The following is a 21,601-nucleotide window of genomic DNA, read 5'->3' as shown; positions in this document are numbered from 1 at the left end:
TTTCACAAATATCTCAGAAAACTCCTCCAACAAATGATTGCAGATATCCCTTCAATACCCTATTTAATGGATGGCCAATTCCTATTACTTTGCAGCTTGTGTCATATGATAATTTTTTTAATCGCTCAGAAACGCAAAACTGACTGGGTATCAGAGCAGAATGATTCCTGGAGACTACTTTGAACACAAAGCAGAAGTTCAGCCTGGGGCAAAGCTCTGTATGAATAAAGCTCAGAGATTTTAGCCATTTTGTCCAGCAGTAGTAGCTTGGCTTTCACTTCTTCACTGTTAGCCTGGTAGCGCAGCAACACTGAGGGGTGCAAGCCTCATTACAAATCTTCAGCGTATCAGATGTGATATAACTCTGCTTGACAGTGTTACACCAAAATTTGCCAAGTCAGAACGTCTGAACTGAATGTGCACTCCATCTTAAACTATAAGGAGCTGAAGAACAAGCAGTCTGGCATGAGATGATTTCTACTCATTGAGGCAGTAGTAAAGTGAGTATTTTAGAGGGAACTGATGATTTCAGCACAACAGAAATATACAGCCTCTAGTGTAGGCCAATTTACTACCTGTGTATGACACAGAACTGACAGGTCTGATAGCTAACACTCTTGGGGAAAAAAGATATACCTTATTCAAGAGCATTGTTCGTATAATTTACTAACTTCTGATCACGTGTTTGAAAGGTGAGAGCTAAGTTAGGAAACAGTTACTGCATCAAGACAATTCCACCGTATGTTACAGACTGCAGAAAGATGTGGGTGAGGAGTTGTGGTGGGGAGAGAGAAACCCAGGTGGAAGACAAATTCCTAGATTAATGAGATGAAATTATATAAAATATATGCAGTATTCCAGAACATGCTGGTGGCATTTATTTTTCCCTAGAATCTCCATCAAGCTTGTATCTTTGAAAGTAATCTATTTTACTTTGAAGTTCCAAAATGGCAAGTCTATGAGCTTCCATGGCAATAAAACTACCTACCCCGATTACAAAATAAATGCCTCATATTTTGAGGCTGAATATGACTAAGTTCCACTTCCAGCCATCAGATTAGATATATTTACCATCAACACTAAATAACGGTGTGCTACCAGCTCTCTTCCCCAAGACTGACTATTTCCAGATGGAAATGTTAACATGGACACAGTTCATAGTACATGAAAATGAATTTTTACTGTCAAGGAGGATGCTAGGGTTTTCTGACATGAGTTCTAAACTCCACAGCCTCATGGGAAAAGAGACTTTGTTCTCTTCAAAGAGCCTTCTTTTCTTTAAATACATAAAAGACAGTCTTTTCATGAGCATAAATCAGCTTTTGCACACAGCTTCTCTTCACTAGGTCCCCAGCTGTCTTCTGCACCTCTAAATCTCTCTTCCTCTACAGGGAAGTTGCATGGGTGTCTCAGTTTTGTGAAATGTTTTTGGCTCATCATGGTGACACTGAGTACTGAACATATGTCTGCATACATTGACAGAGGTGAAACTGAGTTTATGTGGAAAAGGCAGAGCACTGTGCACCCAGATGATCCCATATAGACATAAAGCTCACCCCTAAATCCCAAAATCCCAGAATTCCCAGCACTGTCAGCAATATCTGAACTTGTATTAAACACCTGTTTTGCCCCAGATCTTTTCATTAGATTTTGCCATGACAACATCTTTGCTTTTCTCTAGATTTTTGGGAGGCTTATGACCTGCTACTCTATGAAGATACTGATAGGTAGATTACAGGGGCTGCAAGATTGCAGTAAAATGACATTCAGGACTTCTCAGTGACTAACGTTCTTTCAGGAGGAAAATTACATTTTACAATTTATTCTTGAAAAATTCATCAGGATTATTACTCCTTTTTCTGTTTCCTAAGTATCTGCTAATAGACTGATTGTTTCTCCCAAAAGTTTTCCCCGAAAATTGGGCAACCAGTTCTATACTCCCAAACAGTCCTTCAGTTCTTGAACAGAATTATGAATGGTCTGCATTGAATAGTTCCTTAAGTATACAAGAATTAAATTCATCTGTTTACAACATCTAACTAGTCTAAGTTCTAATTTGATTTTGCCTAAGTCCACTTTAAAGTGTATTCTGTTTCTTCATAACTTCCCTAATTGGATAATTGTGGATCCATCTCTTTTTAAAGACAAAACAACCAAAAAATCACTAAAGGTTTGAATTCTTATTGTCTCACTTTTAAACAATCTTTTTTTCCAAATCTTTGGGAAATTAATTTATTGTTTGGCTTTCTATTTGCATCAAACATTTTCTTGATGCCTTTTCTAATTCTTGAAAGTACAGCCCATTTTACATCTTGCCCTTCTGAATTTCCCCCCAGATTTTACCTTACATTTATAGATTTTTAAGACTGGGGCTTATTACCACTGACTAACTCAGCTTCCACATTTTCAGCGTTGATTACTTGAGTTTCACAACTGTGACTGCACAGCAAGCTGGTTTTGAAGTTCATGTTCCTTCCTTTTTCCCTTTCAGAAGAAAACCATAAAAACTGCCACTACACTATATGGTTACTCAAGGGAAAATTGTGCTTCATTGCTTCATTCTCCCGTTTTTTGGCTATTCTTCTGTACTGATGAGAATAAAATCTAGAATTATCTGACTTATACTTGTTTTTCCATATTCTCCACCAAAAACAGATTCATGAATGCTTGGTCAGTTTGAATGGGATTTATTTCAGTAGAGGGAAGTTATGCCAACTTCTCTGTAATATGTGAAAAGAAATATATATTTTTACAGCAAAATGGTCATCTGACCCATGTAAAATGTCTGCTTTAGGGCAAGGTAAGTTGTACTCAGAAGTGGCTACATCTTTCTGTTAGCTACAGAGGGGGCCTAAAGGGTTATATACCCTGTGCTTCCCAACACGAGCAAAGCCTGAATTTAGATTAATCCACTACATATTTCTAAGGAGTTTAATCTACCTGTCGTTCTAGTTGGTGTCATCCCACTAGCATGTGACAATGTCTGTGCTCTCAGCTCTTTTCCTCTCCAGAGGTTTTCTTTTTACAGATTTGCCACATATATATCACCTACCATTCAGTATTGATCCTTTGGACATGCTTAGCAACACATTCTTGCTTGCTTGATTTTCAAACAAATTCTACTTTAAAAGAGTCCAGTCAGGTGCACTAATCTACCCATTTAAATCACTGCTCTTATTATATATTAAAATTTTCAGTATACAACGAACAGTATACATTACCACAAACCAGGTTTACTTGGTTAACATACTGACTAAGTAGGATTAATGTTAAAAACATTACAGAAGTCACAGCTGAAGGCCACAGAAACTGATAGACTGTGCCATGCCTGAGGACAGCCATACACCACCCACACCACCATGGGGAAGAAAACATCCTAAGGATATGGTCAGTGCCTCTGCAAACAATTCCTGTAGGGCAAAGGGAACATCTGTTACAATCCTGGCACTATTACACAAGAGAGCCAAACTGATGATCCAAGGAGTAAAGATACCAGGCCCTATAGAGATGTTTCAAACATTTTCCAAGACAGCTGCATTTTGGAAAAAGAAAATCTGAGAAGGAAAAACAAAATGGTATTTGCCATTTATCTTAGTTTTGTTACTAGGTAACAAAATGCACTATTTACCCTGAGCAGTTTTACTGCTTTTACCGTGAGCAAAATAATCATTTTAAATTAGAAAGTTGAAAGCTTGTCTGTACCAAAGCAAGGGAAGTCAGCCTGAAGGTCAAACATACCTGTAGCAAATATAAAGTGTAAATATTTGCTATAAGTAAGCACAGAATCCTTACATTCAATCTGTTCTATGTGGACATTTTTGGAGCAGAAATTGAAGAACGCTCCATTTTTTCAAATGCACACTGTATTTCTGGCTACAGGTGTGAGAAGGTGGGTAGGAGTTGTGTGGGAGGAACCAAATACAAAGAAATTATTAAAGTGTTCATAAGGGATAGCAAATGTTTCACAAAAAAAAAAAAACAACAGCAGGATGATGCACAGACACAAGATGAAATCTGATTAATATAAGATCCCTCTGTGTAAGGGAGGGATAAAAAAACCTCGTATAAAACACCAGAGACAATAGTGAAGTGAGATGCTCAAATACTGGTGTTGCAAACTAGGCTTTATATAGGGTCAAACTAGGTTTTATATAGTGCCATGCACCAGTGACAGAAAACCCCACAGGGCATCTCCACCAGCCCCTTCCCAACCCACAGCTGTTTAAGTCTCAGAAAGCAACACGGGAAAAAAGAGAGTGTCTTTCCTCATATATGAGTACACCCTGATACTACAGCAGATCAACAGGAAAATCACACAGAATGCTTAACTTCATTCACCTGACTGAGGTTAGATCAGAGGGGAAATGGAAGTATAGCAAGAGTATATGTGTGTCTCTTTACAGTGCAGCCTTCTTCTACTCTTTCCTGTTGCTATTGAGCAATCATCCTTCAGAAAAGTTGTTTTATTCCCTTAAGGTAACCTGTGGATGCACTGCCTGGGAGCAGTCATCTTGCTCCAGAGCAAGCAGTCTACCTTTTCCTCTTGATTCTACTCTCAGGCTTCAAGTCCTGCTGCATCCAGCCATTGTGAACCCAAAGCATTTCCGCAGGAGAATGAAATAAAACTGGTAACTGCTTTTATGGTTCACGATTTCATGTTACTTTTATTTGTGGTTAAAGAAGCACGACGTTAGCTGAAAAAGCAAATATATACTAAAAGGGCAAACCGACGTGGAATGTGAGATGCAGTTCGAGATGCCTAAATATAGATAGGAATGGATGTGGTGTTTAATCTTAAAATAAGATAATATAGATTGTGGAGAAATTCAGCCTGCCCCACACAGCTCGCACCTGGCCAGCAAACATGTAGATGTCTAAATATAAGTATCTTAATCTGAGGTTTAACTTTGCACAAAGACACAAAATTCAGTTACTTCAAAAGTTAAGATTTAAATGCAAATACTGTTAACGCCTTATTAATTCACAGTAATTCTCTCATTTGTATAAAACTTGATCCAGCCTTACAGAAAATTATGAACCTTTGAAAAGAAATGGCAGCATAGGAATTCAAGGAGCAATATGCACTATTTCCGTGGAATTGTAAATCTGAATTTTGCTGCTGAATTTGCATCTATACACTAATTCTCTGTGTTCTAGGTCCTGTAACTATTGAAAAAGTTGCCCACTTGGCACTGAAAAAGCTTTGAAGTGTTCAGGGTAGGACACCTAAAAGAAAGAAAGACGTTTTATCAAGATCTTGATTTGAGATTGAAATACAAAAAACAATGTGGCAATTTTTTCTTTCAAAAGGATAGTACTGCTTCTCCTGCCTCCCCAGGAATTTCCCCTAAAAATTGCAATGTATCCACTATGTACAACTTTCCTAAAATTATAAGACTTGCACTGCTTTCTGTCAGGGTGTATGCACAATGGGTGGCCACTTTATGCATATGCCTCATGGAAATAATTTGTTCTAATGCAGGTGTGGTTTTGACTAACCAACACTGGTTTCCTGTTGCTGTTTTAATAGGAAAAATACCCCTTACCATTGCAAGTGGGACTTCAAACTGCAAGAATGGCATCACGGAACATTACATTTTATTTTTATTGAAGACTGCGTTCTCCTACCAGATGGAGAACTTGGGGTTAGATCTGAGTTCAAGCAGCCTCCTAACTTGGTCCAGACTTCTAAAACAATTTTAAACAAATCATTTAACACAATGGCACCTCATTTGTGCTGCTCTACAATGGAAATGATTTTTCCATGGTTACTCTCAACTTGGCCTTGGCCTATAAGCATCTGAGATGAAAATAAATCTGTGTACATGCAGTAAATCAAGCACTCATGTTGATTAGAATTCGAAATGCTACTTGATAATAGTTACAATATACTTAATAAGAGGAAAATACTGCAGGGAGGAATATATTCCAGTACAGTGATGAACTTACGTTGGTGATGTCTATATTCATTTTAAAGGCATTCAGAAATGAGAAGGAAAATGTATAGCTGGATGGCAATTCAAAATAGTACAATGAATTACAGCCAGAAGACACTAGCATTTTAAGAAGAGAACCCCAGTCTTCTCACAAATACAACACAAAAATTTACTTTGGGGCCATTTGAAATGTTTTACTATCTGACACAGACTTTCCATGTTTCTTCAATTGACCCTCAAGGTTCAGATAGGATTCATAGGTTCAGATAGCATTCTCTCTGCACAGGAGCATTGAGAATATCATCCTTCTTTCTGAGATATTTTTCAAACGTTTCCAATTAATTGAAAACAGAAAAAAAACCCCTGTTATCCCCGCTTTTCCTGAAGTTTCAGCCAAAGGCAGACCGCTGTCATTCCCGATCCTGGGCTGCCGCCTGGTGGCATTTGGGAAAAATAAATTCAAATGTCACTCGTGCGTGGGGCCGAGGCTGCGGCAGCATCCTTCCCAGCGCTCCCGGAGGGCTGCAGGGCTGGACCTTTCCTCTCACATCCCGACAGCGAGGCAGAAGGAGAGGCAGAGATTATGGGATTTGTCCAAGCCTTTCTGCCTGACTCTCGGACTATGTGTACACCCAGGGTGTCTCTCCAAGGCAATGCATGTAAAGACGAGGCCTCGCTGGGTCTGACTGCTGGATTTGCAGTCTGTTTTAGGTATTTTTATAGGTACATTCCCAAAGGTGAGAATACACAGCTCTCAATCAGTCAACATTGCCATATTCACGGCACAGGCATGAATTAGGAGGGAGCCCATGATCCTCACTGTCCGCCTGGGAGACTGAGGCTTAGGAAAAAGAAGCACCCTGTCCTCCACAGGACACCAGCTAAACTGATGAAACTGAATCATAGAATCGTTTGGGTTGGAAAGGACTTTAAAGGTCACCTAGTCCTACCTCCTTGCACTGGGCAGGGGCAACAGTGAAAGAAGTAGCATTCTGAAAGATAATAAATATTAGAGGGATTGGTCAAAAAGCAGGTCACAGCGCGTCGTAAAGGCACGTAAAATATCACAACAGGAAGAACTCTTGTGGCTTCATTATAATTCTGCAATACCAATCTCACAAGAAATTAAATTCAGATCTCCAAATCACTTACTATGCTTCCTGCCTGTAAGAAATTTAACCAAGCTTCACCTGATTAGAAATAGCAGCTTTGAGGGTACTATTTGTTCTTGTTAATCAGATTTGTCATGTTTTGAGAAGCAAATAGGAAAAGTATTTCTGTAGGGAAATAAGTTTTTCTGAGGGATGAGACAAGAAGGAATAAACAAGAGAGAAACAGATATTTTTTCTTCAGTCCTTATAAAATTAAGGTGTCTGGGACCCTTCACTAGACAATGGTACAAGATTAATGAGCTCTGTGCATGAAATTGGTTTTGTTTGAATATGGAAAAATGGATCCATAATAGTTATTTGTGACTAAGTAACAAGGGCCTGACTGGGTGATTGCCTGGGGATATGTACGCAGTCTAATTTAGTAATAATTTCCATCCCTCTCTGCTCAATAACAAATAAACAACTCTTGCAGGACAAGTAAATGCTCATGCAACAGCCATCATTAATTAGAACTTATGGAGAATGTCACTACGAAACAGAAAAAAATTAAACTTTTTTACCATGGCTGTAGCATACAGTTCTAAATCTATCCTGCTTATAAAAAAAAGAAAATTGACTTTTAAATTTGTATTTGAACTTCTGGATTTTTGAATACAATGTACTGTGAAAGGCTTTGATCTCATTAGTCTCTGTTAGTCAGCCCTATTTTGCTGCATTTAACCAAAGAAAAATAAATTGCCTAATTGTCCTGAAGAAAATTCTGTTTCTATTCTTTGGGTTTCTTGTCTGTGCTCCTCTTGACACAGGCCTTTGAATTCCTTATCTCTTCAAAAGGATAACTTTATAAGAATCTATTTTGATTTCCTTGCAGTTCCCTAGAAATTTTGTACTTGGAGAGCTCTTTAAGGAATGGCTGGGAGAAAAAGGTTAAAGGTAGAAGAGTGAAGAGGATGATGTGAGATTCCAAGAGACCTTGCAGGTGGGAATGCTGAGGCCTGGAGAGTATCAGTGTGGGAATATACCCCCTAGACTAAGCCTACTGCTGTCTATCCTCTGTCTGTTTTGAGAAGGAGAATTTCTGTTTAGAGACAATGTAGGTGTTTTGGGAGACCTGGAGGCACTCTCAGGGACATGCTTGAGCTCCCTGTTTTGGGAGAGAGAAGATCAGAGCTCAGAGATCATAAAAGGCACAGAGATCACAGCACGGTGGGAAACTCCACATGTGTGAGCCCTCAACAAGTGGGTGCAAAGAAGAGCTCTGCCACCCCTCAGGATGGACTGAGCCTGACAATTCCTGTGTGCCCACTCCTGTGTCTCTGCCCAGGTGCTGCTTTGGGATCTTTCCGTTAGCAAGATAATGAAATAAAGCTACTCTTCGCATTTCAGATGTAGTCTTGTGGTTGTTCTGCCCGCCTGTGTCGACTCCCAACATCATACAAACACCCTTTACTTGCTCCTTCTCATTTTTTCTTACAGCACTTTTAAGGAACAGGTCTAGATAAAATACACTGTTGTCATCCTCACAACATCAGCTTACTGCCTCCCTTTGGTGCTAACTTAACCAGATTTTCTATATATTGCAAAACACCTCCAGCCACCATTTCACAACTTCTTTCAAAACTTTGACAGGCGTAAGGTAAATTCAATTTAGGCCAAGACAATCCCTAGCAATGTAGGAAAACCATATCCACCTTTCTTATGAATTTAAGCACTGACCAGGAACGTGTTGCATAACCACATCACAAACTACCCAGGCTGAAGCCATTCCACCCTTAACTCTTAACTAAATTACAGCCAGGAATGCAGGATTCACAGGGATAGGAGGCACAAATGTGGGAGGCAGTGTGATACTGCAGCCTAGTACATTCATCATTTATCTGGGATAAATAATTTGTGTGCTTCAGCTCTTTGCCTTAAGGCTGTTGTTGTGCTTCACAACTGAACAGTCACATCTGTATCAATTTGGGATAGTTGTTTTTTTTTTTTTTTTTTCTGTAAGGAATGTGAAAAATGTCAATAGTTATTTAACTACATTTTCAAGGCTTCCACTGTTATTCAAATCCCTTTATATTCAGATTATTTCGGTCAGATGTTTGATTACTTGACAAAGCCTAAAATGCAAATGTTCTGGTAAAACGTGTGATATCAATATATACATGAATGAAAAATTAAAAATATGTTTTTGAGCCTAAGTATGCAAAATATAACCTCAGGCTACAAAGCATTTCTTCCAGTAAAATCTGAAAAGGATTTCAGAGGGATCATCAAATCCATCAGAGGCAGAGAGATAATTAACATAACCTAATTAATCTCCTTGTTGTGCTGAGGTATTTGCTAAGCAGTTGAGTGCACACTAGATGGCAGCCTGATATAGATGATTTCATCCTATTGCCTGCTGTCCTCTAAGAATAGGTGAAATTGAGAAATACCCTCGTACTCAGTAGCGTGTTTTGGGAAAAATGGAACTGGATGATGGGCCAAAATATGGGATGCTTAGTTCTGCAATGTGCTTAGGTCCTCCCTGCGGTGTCACCAGAGTGCAGGCAGCATTAAACAGAGAAAAGTCTCATTCCCAGCTAAATGCAAGTATTTGTTCTAAATACCCTAAAACCCAAGGGCAAACTAACCAAAATAAGCAGGAATAAACTGTTTGCAGCTCAGCTTTCACAACATGCAAACGAGAAAAGACTTCTTTGTGTGCCCCTTGCAGTACAGACAAAGAGCAAGATGCAGTAGCTGCTCAGGACATCCCAACAGAAACACTTACAGATAAGATCTGATCTCCTCGCTGCAGCTCTCCGCTGAGATCCGCTGGCCCACCTGCGAGGATGAAAGACACGAAAATGCCTTCCCCGTCTTCACCTCCCACAATGTTGAAACCAAGTCCTGTGGAGCCCTTGTGCAGGATGATTTTTCGAGGCTCTCTGTATAGAAACAAAATGATAATGTTTAGATATTCAAACCTTTGTGTATGCATTTTTCACAGCATCTTCTGCATATTATATTTTGCCTAAGACACAATGGATTGCTATTGTCTGAAGAAACCATGAAACAAATGACAAAGCTGTTAACTGGTGAACAGATGAGGTAGGAATCAACCAGCAGTATATTTTTTTCCTCATGGTTGAATTCAAACATCTCTATTAATTTCACCCCACTGGAGTCATCTTCACTATGTTAAGTGACAAATTTATTAAAAGGAAAAACAAAACACTGAATATATTTAATAATCTAATTTTTAGCAATACTAAACATCCAGGTAGAATCAATCTTTACATGATACCTTTTTATTTTAAGTTCTAGTCTTGCTTTTGCAACAAATGAACAAAGAAAAAACTTACAACTCCAGGCAAAGCAATGGCAGTTGTGTTTGATCGTGACAGATTCGGAGCAAATAACATTTACATGATCAAGCCGATACAGCAGAATCTCATTAAGAACTCTGGTCTGACATTACCAAGATCACGCATTTGTTAAGTCACACTGAAGCTTTATCAGTGAACCAGCCCAAGGGGTACCTGCTTTTGCCACACTCATTAAAAACATATTAATTATGATAGAAATGAATAAATAATAACAAGAGTATCTCACACAACTCTTTTCATCTGTAAATTGAAAATATGACCCAGAGGATGTAAACATAACATGCAATTTACTGATAGGAATACTTATTTCCAAAAACAGATTATTTTCCTAGGCAATCAAGGTAGCATCCTTGAGAAAGGGTCCCAAATATTCTTGTTCCCAGTCTCTACACAGAAGGCCTCAGACCTGGCTCACCCTTGGATACACAAGCACACACAACCACATACACATAATCCATGTTTATTGGTACTTACCCCATCACAAATCCCTATAACAATTTAATTTTCAGAAAAAGTGTAAATGCTGTTAAATTATGATGTATAAATTTCAAGCCCAGCCCTGCAAGTCTCCTAAACACATACGTATAAGTGTCTGTAACTCCACCCAGAGAAATAGGATGCTGGATGCTCTACTCGTTCTTTAAGTGTACAAATGAAACCTGCCAGCAATAAAAACACACATTCCACAGAATGCTTCTTGTATAAAAGATTCAAGACTTCCTCCATATTTTAGTGCAGTTCTGCATCACATAAATAGATCTTTCATTTCCATTCTGTTTTTAAAGAACAGAGAAAAAAGGTAGAGAAGTGATTAAATTGAGGGATACCTTATTTGATATGAGTTTAATCTTATGGATCCATGGAGACTTAAGTATCTTGACATGATAATTCTGAAATCACAGGCATTTGCTAATCTTTGCCTAGTGTTAATATTCAAATGGTATCCCCAGCTTGATTATGATGAAGAAAAATCTCAGCTTTCTGAAACTGAAGTTCCATATTTTTGAAAGAGAAGACTAAAGCAAAGTATTAGTCCTACTCTGTATGGTTCGTCTCTTGACTTTTTTGACATTATGAAGTCAGAAAACAGTTAAAAATACAGCTGTGAACAAAATATATACTGTACTGACTTTGTGTATTTTGGAAGCATTTTTAAGAGTCAGAAAATAAAGGTAGGGGGTGTTTTTCTTTTGCATCACTGGTGTTGATTTGCCTTGTAGCAACTTCTTTAGCACCTTGTTAAATATGTGCAGAGTAGACATAACGTGATCCAGAATCTAAGAAGCCTAAATAGGTGTTTAATTAGAAGTGTGGCCTGGGGGTTGGAGCAGAACTAGGACAGTGAACTGAAAGCACGGTTTCTCTTCTCTGCTTAGCCCATGCAGTGCTGAGTGTTCTTGGCAACTCATTTGTTCTCCCAGCTTCAGTTCCCTCATCCACAAAATGATACGGTGACACTTGTCATCTTCGTGTCCTACACATCAGAAATACTCTGCAGGACTTGAGCAAGTGCCATTTATTATTTACCAGAATACTGAGGAAAAAGAGGTAGGAAAGTCAAGCCAATACATTTGCGTGCTCTGCTGGTGAGAAATCAGAAGAGATCTTGTTCAAAATACAAATTAGTATTTTCACATATGACAGGCAGCTTGGATCAAACAGTTGAAAGCCAGGGCCATGGGCAAAACTAGGTCAATACAACTGGGTATCTAGTGAATAGTAAGCTTTGCAAGTCAACAAAATGTTGGCCCAGTTATTAATCCCTGTCTCCGATCAAGTCAGCAGATTTATGCCTAAAATGCTGCCAGTGCTGTTTTATAAATTTGGCCTTTTGACAGCAAAATTCACATTCTGCTCTTGGATGATTATGCTCAGAGGAAGTTCAGACAATAACAGGAAAAGGTCAGAAACTGTGATTAGAATGCAATGAGTTTCCACCCCTGCTCTTTTACCTAATCAGGTCGCTTTGGTCATGACTCAGATTTGGCTGAATAGAGGCTGACCATCCTTAACATGTCTTCGTATTTCTTTCATATTTGAGCACCCTGCAGAATCTGAAAGATGGACTCAAGAACACCTAAGTAATGACAACACTTTGTCATAATAAAAATAGCCTTTAGTCATTACTGTACTACAAAACCGAAAGGGAGTTGAATGTATATGCCAATTCACCTTAATATAATAAATATGTTTTAAAGAATATGTAATTGTTCTGCACAATGTACTTAAAATGACAACCAAAAAAAGGGCTTACGATGGTAAAAAAGTTGATATAAAATTTATGAAGTTGAAGTAGGAAAACATTTCTTAAGGAAACCAACTACAATACCAGCCACTGCCCAGGTGAGATCTTTTAAGAGTGATGCAGCAACTAGTTACTTGCCAATGCTTTATCAACACTGAGTAAAAAGTCTAAGCTGAGGATGAGGATGTAAAAGTTACAGTTAACCCACAATATGATATTTAAGGGCATCTAAGAACAGCTGTTCTAATTTCTCTTCAATATGTAGGAAACAACATTAGGAAAAATTCCTTTGCCTGTAGTTCCAGTACACGAGAGAACTCAAGACAAAATGCAGATAAATGCTGTAATGGAGGTGATGGAATGAAACACTTTAAGATGACACGATGATGGGAGAGTTAAGAAGTGAAAGAAAAGTAACTCAAATGTGAAAGATGCTTTCTTGCAGTCAGTGCACTCAGAATGTGTAGTTGTCTGCTGAAAACAGCAACTAAGGCAGACCTTACTTTAAAATAGGGGTGGCTGGGCACTGGAACAGCTCCCTAGGGACGGGGTCACAGCACCAGCCTGACAGAGTTCAAGGAGCATTTGGACAACACTCTGAGGCGCAGGGTGTGGCTCTTGGGGATGTCCCGTGTAGGGCCGGGAGCTGGACTTAATGATCCTTGTGGGTCCCTTCCAACTCAGGATATTCTGATTCTATGAAAATGTTTTATTTGGAGACAATAGATGGCACTCTGTAGCTACCCTGGAAAAAGGAGCAGTCTGACATCCAGTGTTTCTGAAATTCATGTTTCAGCCTCCAGCTTTAACTGTTTATCCCATTTACAATTTCTTCTGTGAGAAATGCAGCTGAAGGTAACTTTGTAGGCACTAACAAAGCGTACTAGCACTTTAATTTGGTGTGTGCATGTTTTATACCCTCCTGCAGCTCCATACCACATACAAACAGAGCAGAGCAGCAGGGGAAATCAAGCATAAATTAGAAAGGAGTGTGAGATGAAAACATTCCTGGACTGACAGAAGGCAGCAGAAAGGAGGGGGGAAACAGGGAAGGGAAGAAAGGAAAGGAAAGAGGAAAGAAGAGAGAAATCAGAATAAGGGGAGACAGTGCCTCTGTACAGGAGAACAGGAAAGGAAATAAAAAGGTAGGGAAAGAAGAAAGAAAGATTTACATTAATAGATCCAGGAGTAAAGGAGCAAATAAAGTGCTGCAATCCACACAAATTTACAGGCTGAGAAATCAATGGCAGAATCAATTTGGATGGACTTGGTTACTTGCTTTAGGGAATGCATCAGATCAGATTCTGTAAATCACATTATAAATTGCAGGCCTGATGCAAGAGCAAAGGAGTACTAAATTAATATTTGAAAACAATAAGTAGTAACAAACCAGAGCAGGTAAAATGTCAACGCTTATGGAAATGTCTTCTCTCATAAAAATGCAATGACCAAAAATAAATCGAAGTGCAGTATTTCTCTCCTCAACAGGTTTTTTTGGTTTATGCACCTTTAATTTGATTACTATCTCAAAAACAGCAAGTGCTTTTTTATTTACTACATTTGCATTGAATATTTGGTTTGATCACTTTACTTTTAACAAAAAGAAAATGACAAGACAAAAAAAGGTGACTATTACTTTCATCCTTCTATAGACTGGAATCCATAGTAATTATAGATCTAATTTAAGAGATTAAAACTGGCCTGATAAATGATGGGGAAGTGCTTTCTAAAAACAAGTAATTCTTATAATAATTAACTGAAAGAAAATCCATGATTAAACTGATTATTTTGTGCTGCTGGCAACATTAAAGAACAGAGTCAGTTTTAGTATTCATCTCACATTGACACAGCTCTGTCTTCCTGTTTCTTTTGTACCATCTATAAAACTGGAGTGCTGACACAGTTTTGGTGCTTTTTGAAATACCTACAGAACTATTAAGCAACACTGGGCGCTTTCAGATATCGGACCCTTGAGATATCTTCAGTTTTATACAATCAGTGAGGTATGTCAAATCTGCAGAGCCTTAGAAATATGGCTTTGATCTTGATTTGGCTGCAGGGCTTTTTTGTTGTTGTTGTTTTGGCTTTTTAAATTTTTTTTTCCTTTTTTGTTTTGCTGTTTTTTTGCCTTCCCTCCTCCCCCCAGAATGCCATTTTCTTCACAAAGGATGTTGAAAGCATACATAAATTCATGCATATGTTGCTTTGGTGTAATGGTAACACAGATCACAGAAAGCCCAGAAGAATATTTATCTTATTGCTTGCATTAGGGTAGCATCAATATACAAGTCAGGGTCCACAACCTTTATATGCTTATATGGTGCAAGAAAAACCATAGTAGCTACTTGAATCAGCAAATAGCAGGAGGGAAAGGTGAAGCTGCAAAAAGTTGTATTATTTGAGTAAAGTCACATTAGTATATCAGGGAGAAGAGCACGCAGGGAGAGGACAGCGGGAAATGGCTTTAAGCTGAGACAAGGTGGATTTAGATTAAGTATTAGGAAGAATATATCTGCTGTGAGGCACTGGCACAGGTTGCTCAGAGAAGCTGTGGATGCCCAACCCCTGGAAGTGCTCAAGGCCAGGCTGAATGGGCATTTGAGCAATCTAGTGGAAGATGACCTTGGTTGTGGTGGGGGGTTTGGAACTGGATGATCTTGAAAGTCCCTTCCAACCCAAGCCATTCTGTGACTCTCTGAAAAAACTCACCCCAAATCTAAGGCTGCAAGGCCCCTTCTCTTGAGCACGATACATTATGTTTGGCTTCTGACAATCCACAGTGTGAGCACTGTGTTACCTCAGAATCATTTCGCTAATCAAGACATTTCCTTTTTCACAACAATAATTCCAGTTTTCGTCTAATGCTTTAAAAAATTCTGATAAATACCTGTGTGTTTATTTCTGTCAACCAAAGGACATTCTTACTGCAAGGACCTAAAAAAAGGTGGTTCAAATAGATTGTTCACTCTTCTTCACAGCATTGAACACAGGAAGATTGGAGGGACAGAGCATGTGCCAGTTCTGTGTGATGGTTTAAAATCTGATTAATCCATCAAGAGATGATGTGAAATTCTAAGTGTTTGAAGGCCTGAAATATTCACACAAACCTTTTTAAAAAGCTTTGACTTTTGGTGAAACCAAGCTTTCTTTTACAGATTTTCTTTCATACTTCTACAGCTCTTGTTTCACACAAAAGAAAAATATGTCTCTATTTCTCTCATCTATTGTTTTACTGTAATATCACTTCTATTGCATCTTGGCTTTTACTTTTCCCCTCGTTATTCCCTCTTAGGCTTGGCAAAATCTTTCCATTATGATGTGAAACAGCTCCATGCTTTCCTCCCTAGCCCTCCCTCTCATTTGCCTTTGTTGCAGTGACCAAAGCCCCAGGACCTGGCAGTGGCTGGGAGCTGCAGAATTTCCCTTCTCAGTTCCCGGTCCTTCACCACCTCATGGTGCCTGCACACAGCAGTGTTACACCGGTGAGGTCTGACCCCTGACAGTGACTGTAATTAGTGTCATCCTACTTTCAATTATGATTGAAAAGAACAAAAATAAGGAAGCCCTCCTCTTATCTATTGCTTTCATTGACCATCATAGTCCAGAGCGGTAACTTTGACCGCATAAACTGAAACAATGTTTTGGCCTTCTAATTGATTCGTGATTTATTTCATTTTACTAAACGCTGGTATACAAACAAAGCACTCAGCCTTTAATAAGATGTACACTTATCAAATGATATAGCAAAATATCACTTTGTCTACTAAAGTTATCCTGTCTGCTTGAAATAAGTATTTTGTCCATTTATTTGACTATGGATACCTTGGCATTTCTTGTTCATTGAACGTGTAAAAGTAATGGTTTATTCGAATTTTAGTACTGTCTACAATTTTAATGCATTTATTCTGCAAAAATCATGCCTAAATTGTCACAAACTTTCAAGTATACTTAATCGAGGGAGACTTGGTAGCCAGGCTTCAACCTGACTGATTAATGTGTGATTGCACTGGATTATATTTTGCAACTGGTTTTGTTATGTAGGAAGACCTCTGGACTCTAGAAATCTTCATTTTATCTTTTGTAGAGAAATTAAAGCGTGCCTACCAGGACAAGTTTTCTGCCTGCAGATAGCAAGATGGAATTGGCATACAGGAATAATCTTTCTGATTTGAAAAACTGATCTGCATTTTTACCATGACATCTGACATTTACTCCAAATGCACAGTAGTCTGTCTCCAGGGTTTGAGAAATCTCATTGATTTTTAGAGAGATAATGTAGGACAGCTAATATACTCCTAATATACTCTTTATAAGGGATATGATTATTCCTGTCTGCTTGTTCATTTATCCTTTGTCTCACATAACGTACTTATCTCTCTTCCCTGTTCCAGGAGGTTTATTATTTACATGCTAATAATCAAAATAAATCCTGGAAACTGTATCTCTGAAACACCTGCTACACCCAGCACGGACAACTCCATACTAGAAAGGTTTGCTTTGCATCTTGCTCTTAAAAACTATTGGTTCCATATTGAAACTGCTGTTCTAAAAACTATTACTTACAGCATTTAATAGCTCCATTTACCATGAACGCTCCAGCTTTACAGTTTGTAAACAAAGCTGGATGAGATGGAATTGGTGAGAGGCAAGACAACTGCGCTACCAGGAGACAGAAAGTATTCAAATGCTCAGAGAAAACCTAAAAATAGCAGTGCCTCTGAGCCATGTTTCGAAATATCAATACACAGGCTGCTAAGAGCAAGCATCTGAAATTACGTTATAGAAGACACTGCTGAAACAAAAAAGCATTCTGTATTATCTGTCCTATTCAGAATAAAAATTCTTATCCTTAGTCGTGGTCCAAATGCTGTTTATTTACGTATAAATATTTTTATATACATTTCAGATGCTCAGACACATTGTTAAGTCAAATAGACTTGATCGAATAAGTTGAAATCCCCATTTCCAAGGGTTGGCTGGTAGCATACAAAACTCAGTTTAGTGGGGATGCCAAAAGCAGAGAGAATAGCTGTCAGACATCACTAACATTAAAGCTTTGTGGGCTAGCATGGCAGGATTTCAAAAAAAACAAGGGCTGTTTTCAACAAATATTTCTTCCTATTTTCGATAGTCACAGCTACGATTATTTATTAAGATCACTTCAAAAAACTCAAAACAACACAGAATAAATCTGTACACCTCATGTACAGTTATTACACTGTGAAGAACATATGGCTTGAATATAGAGGAAAAATAATCTTTAAAGATGTCCTTATTTTTCCCACCTGGCCACTCATTTTGTTGCTGGACATGAAGTCCACAAAAGCCCTCTCTAATTAAAAATAAATTGTTTTACATACTCATCCATCACCTTGATGAAAAAAAGCTATGCAAGTTCTTTAAAAATCTATTCTGGCCAGCTCTATTATCACATATTCAACAGCATGGAAAGGACTAAATGCCAGCAAATGCGATTCCCTCTGTATTTCTTTTACCCTCCCAAATTTAATTTTTCATTCATGGGACCCAATAATTATTATCACTTCAGTGACTCCACAGTCAGTCAGAGAGGGCCAGCATGCAGGGTACAAATGCCAGCGGGTGCCAGGCGTGCCTTGCAGGTAAAGCAGCTGTTTAAAAAGTGCATCTCGAAAGCAATATAGTCATTCTCCTAAATACAGGATTCTACTGATAGGAACATGGTTCCTAAAAGGGAAAAATAACTTGGTTTTGACCTCAGATTCTATTAGCTGTAAACCTACTTAGCAGCATGGACTCCACAAAAGCATTAGAGTAAATCGAGCTTTAACATAATCAAATATTTAGGGCTGAGCTGATCACTCATTTCTGCTCAGCAGTGGAATAGACTTTCCTATGTGAAATGAAATATGATGCAGTGTAAGTTGATTGGTAATAATTACAAACTGATGCTTTTCTACCTCCTGAACAACAGGAGACCTGTGGTATCAATTGCAGATTTTCTGCACTCTAATGATTCACACACAATATATGCAAGTTGTCTGTGTGGCCAGTACAGATTCTGCAATTTATCTTAGAATTCAATTAGACAGATTGATTTCCAAATTAAAATAGGAGTGTAAAGCTACAGGATGATTCCTGAATTGGCCCAGTAGACCAAGCCAGAGATGTAATAATAGAATTTCCTTCCTTAAATCTCAACTGAGCAAATTATCTTTTTTCTTCCCCTCCCCCTCCTTTTTCACCACTCAAATTGCTCTTGAAGCTCATTTCTATTTCAAACATCAATTCATTCATGAGGTGATTTGAAGAAGAGTCAGGGGAATTTATTATGGCTCTCTCTTTGGATTAGAGAGATATAGAAAAGAAATCTAAACAGAGGGTGTTTAAGCACTGAGACTGATTGCCCAGGAATTGAGCAATCTCTACATTTTTGAAAGCCACAGCTTCAATGGACAAGACCCTGAGCAACCTGATCTACCTTAAAATTGGTCCTGTTTTGTGCACGCTGGCTGGATGATGATGAGCGCCTCATTTACAGAACTATCTTCCAGATGATAGCCCTTGAGCCACATGCACTTTTCCTGCATAATTCCATTATCCAATCTAATTTTCAATGAATAATTACTATAGCTGCATTACATATTTTAAATAATCATGTTTTAAAATCATAGATCTAGATAAGAAATCGAAAATTGAGACTTTTGTGAAAACCATTTCAGGCTTCACTTAGGAGACGATTATTTTACACATTGACCACTTTATTTTCTGACTGCACCACAGTACAACTCTGTAACAGCTAAAAGACAACAAGATGACATCTTTCCTCTGTGGAAAATTTATAGTCTCACTTTTATCACAAGAAAGAAAAGCTTTGAAATATGAACTGAGAGCAGCCAATGATAAGGTATTACCCATGCCTACAGAGTTCTACATTGCTATGGGAGGGGATAAAAAAATCTGACATTTTTTAGACTGTGCCAGTCAATGTAAACAAAATCTGTGTTCCTGTGTTAAATATCAGTCTAATACTGTAAAGAGGTAAGAATATTAATAGTTGTGAATTATTCACATTTTACACTATTGTCTTAGTTGAAATTGAGACAGCTGCGCACCCAGAGCTGTGTTCTACAGTTAACACACTCATGTACACAGATATTCACCAGGACAGGATAAGTATCTTCTATCAGTACTTCATCCGTAGTTTTAAAAGCTGGTTTGTCTAAAAGAACTCATGCATTCATTAAGAAAACAGAGTAAGACTTCACTGGGCTATTCCATGGGAAGTGGGAAGATTTTACAGTTAACTCAAGTAAATATTAACAGTATTCAAGTGAGATGAATTGAAGAAATGTTATCCAATACATCTCCATGACAGATATTCTCATCTCCATGAAAACCAAACCTTTCAATGTAAGTACCAAGAAAGGATCAGCACTAATTCGAAACTTCATTGCTTCATCTCACAGACTTTAAACACTGTGGTGTGCAAACCCACATCTAATGACAGCTCAGTGTATGTGCGTAGTTCAGAGGAATCTGACACCTCTGGTATCAGCGGTAGTTCAGTGGTACCTGACACCTCTACAGTAGCTTCAACAGAGAATCATCTTACCCTTCCACAGAAATGGTCCGCTGCAAGCTCACAGTGGGTGGACGCGTTGCAGTGCTGTGCTGGGAGTGACTGTATGGCCAAGGAAGAACAAAGAAAAGCGTTTGTTAAAGATGTAGGACTTCCACTTGCTTTTATTGTCTCTAGCAGTTTAGTTAATGCCAAAATACACACAACAATCAGATTGTTTTACACGTGTCTAAAGCATTTTGACTTCAGTGGTGCTCATCTGTTCAAAAAGGGCTTAATTGTACAATCTCTCGTTTAAATTCAGCTTTCATTCCTCATTGAGAGCAGAAAATTAAGACACCAACTCCTCCCTATCTTTCCTACTCATTTTTTAAATACATAAATATTCACACACAGAGTTTAGTAATTTAAAATAACTTAAATGATAATTATTCCACTAAATATACTAAACATACAATGCAAATTTAATTTCTGAGCAAATGGTAGATCAGCAAATGATAATGTAATCAATTTAATTCTCAATATTTCTCAGTAAAAGAGGACATGCATTCCTTAGAACTGCACCTTGATCTAACTTCAATACTAGTTCTATCCTATTTTAAGCAGATTGAGTCTTTCCACAAGGATTTTTATTAATCCAGGACATAACATTTAGGGGGGAAAATGACATTTTTTTTCTATAGCAAAACACCGACTCTCTGAAAAAAACTTTTTTGAATAATTTTGATTTTTGAGGTCTAATGGCTTCTCCTATTTAATACTGACATGACTAAGAAACTGGAATAATAATAATAATAATAATAATGTTAAAACCACACAGTATGTGCTAATTTCAGTATTATACTATGGTATCATAGTATTATAAGTACAAATGGATAAAACAGAGCATCAGTCAAAGGCAGTTTTGTGATATTAAATTGTACTCCTCATCCAAGACAACCTGTTTAAATAAAATATTAAAAAGTAGAAGCATCTGGGTGTATTTTCTGATTAGTTTAAATGACCACAGCACATAATGAGGCCCAGTATTAATAATGCAAAGTACACAATAAAAATAAATCTTTATGTCAGTTTATGTCACTGATTCTAATAACGAAAGACTTTGTCTTGCTTTCAAGCTTTGCATTTCAAGCTACTTGTTCAGAAGCAACACATTTTATTTTCAATAAAAGCTACTTAGTTTGACATTAGTGAGCAACACATCTATTTTACATGAATTTCATCCAGTGGCATAGTCAATACCACCTGAAAGATTTTTTTTTTTTTCATTCTGTCCAGCCCATGGAGTTGTGATGCACGTCACTGGACAAACAAAAGTCCTGCTGCCTTCTGGTATCTTCTGTTGTGACAACTGTGCTCATGTTTTACATTAGTAAAGTATT

At 38.0% G+C, this 21,601-nt stretch overlaps 1 protein-coding gene across 27 annotated transcripts in view; it reads right to left on the bottom strand.

The window, feature by feature from the left end:
- Positions 1-21,601, bottom strand: part of DLG2 (discs large MAGUK scaffold protein 2) — a 984,477-nt gene that overhangs the window by 207,975 nt on the left and 754,901 nt on the right. For all 27 annotated transcript variants that reach the window (XM_040055800.2, XM_040055802.2, XM_040055798.1 and 24 more), the window contains 2 exons: positions 20,253-20,321; positions 9,816-9,972 (listed from right to left, as the gene is read on the bottom strand). In XM_040055800.2, coding sequence (XP_039911734.1) covers positions 9,816-9,972; positions 20,253-20,321 — 226 coding nt within the window. The remainder of the gene's footprint in view (positions 1-9,815; positions 9,973-20,252; positions 20,322-21,601) is intronic.

The sequence above is a fragment of the Hirundo rustica genome, chromosome 2, assembly GCF_015227805.2.
Source record: "Hirundo rustica isolate bHirRus1 chromosome 2, bHirRus1.pri.v3, whole genome shotgun sequence".
In the NCBI taxonomy this organism is placed as follows: domain Eukaryota; kingdom Metazoa; phylum Chordata; class Aves; order Passeriformes; family Hirundinidae; genus Hirundo; species Hirundo rustica.
This window is presented reverse-complemented; position numbering and strand designations above follow the sequence as displayed.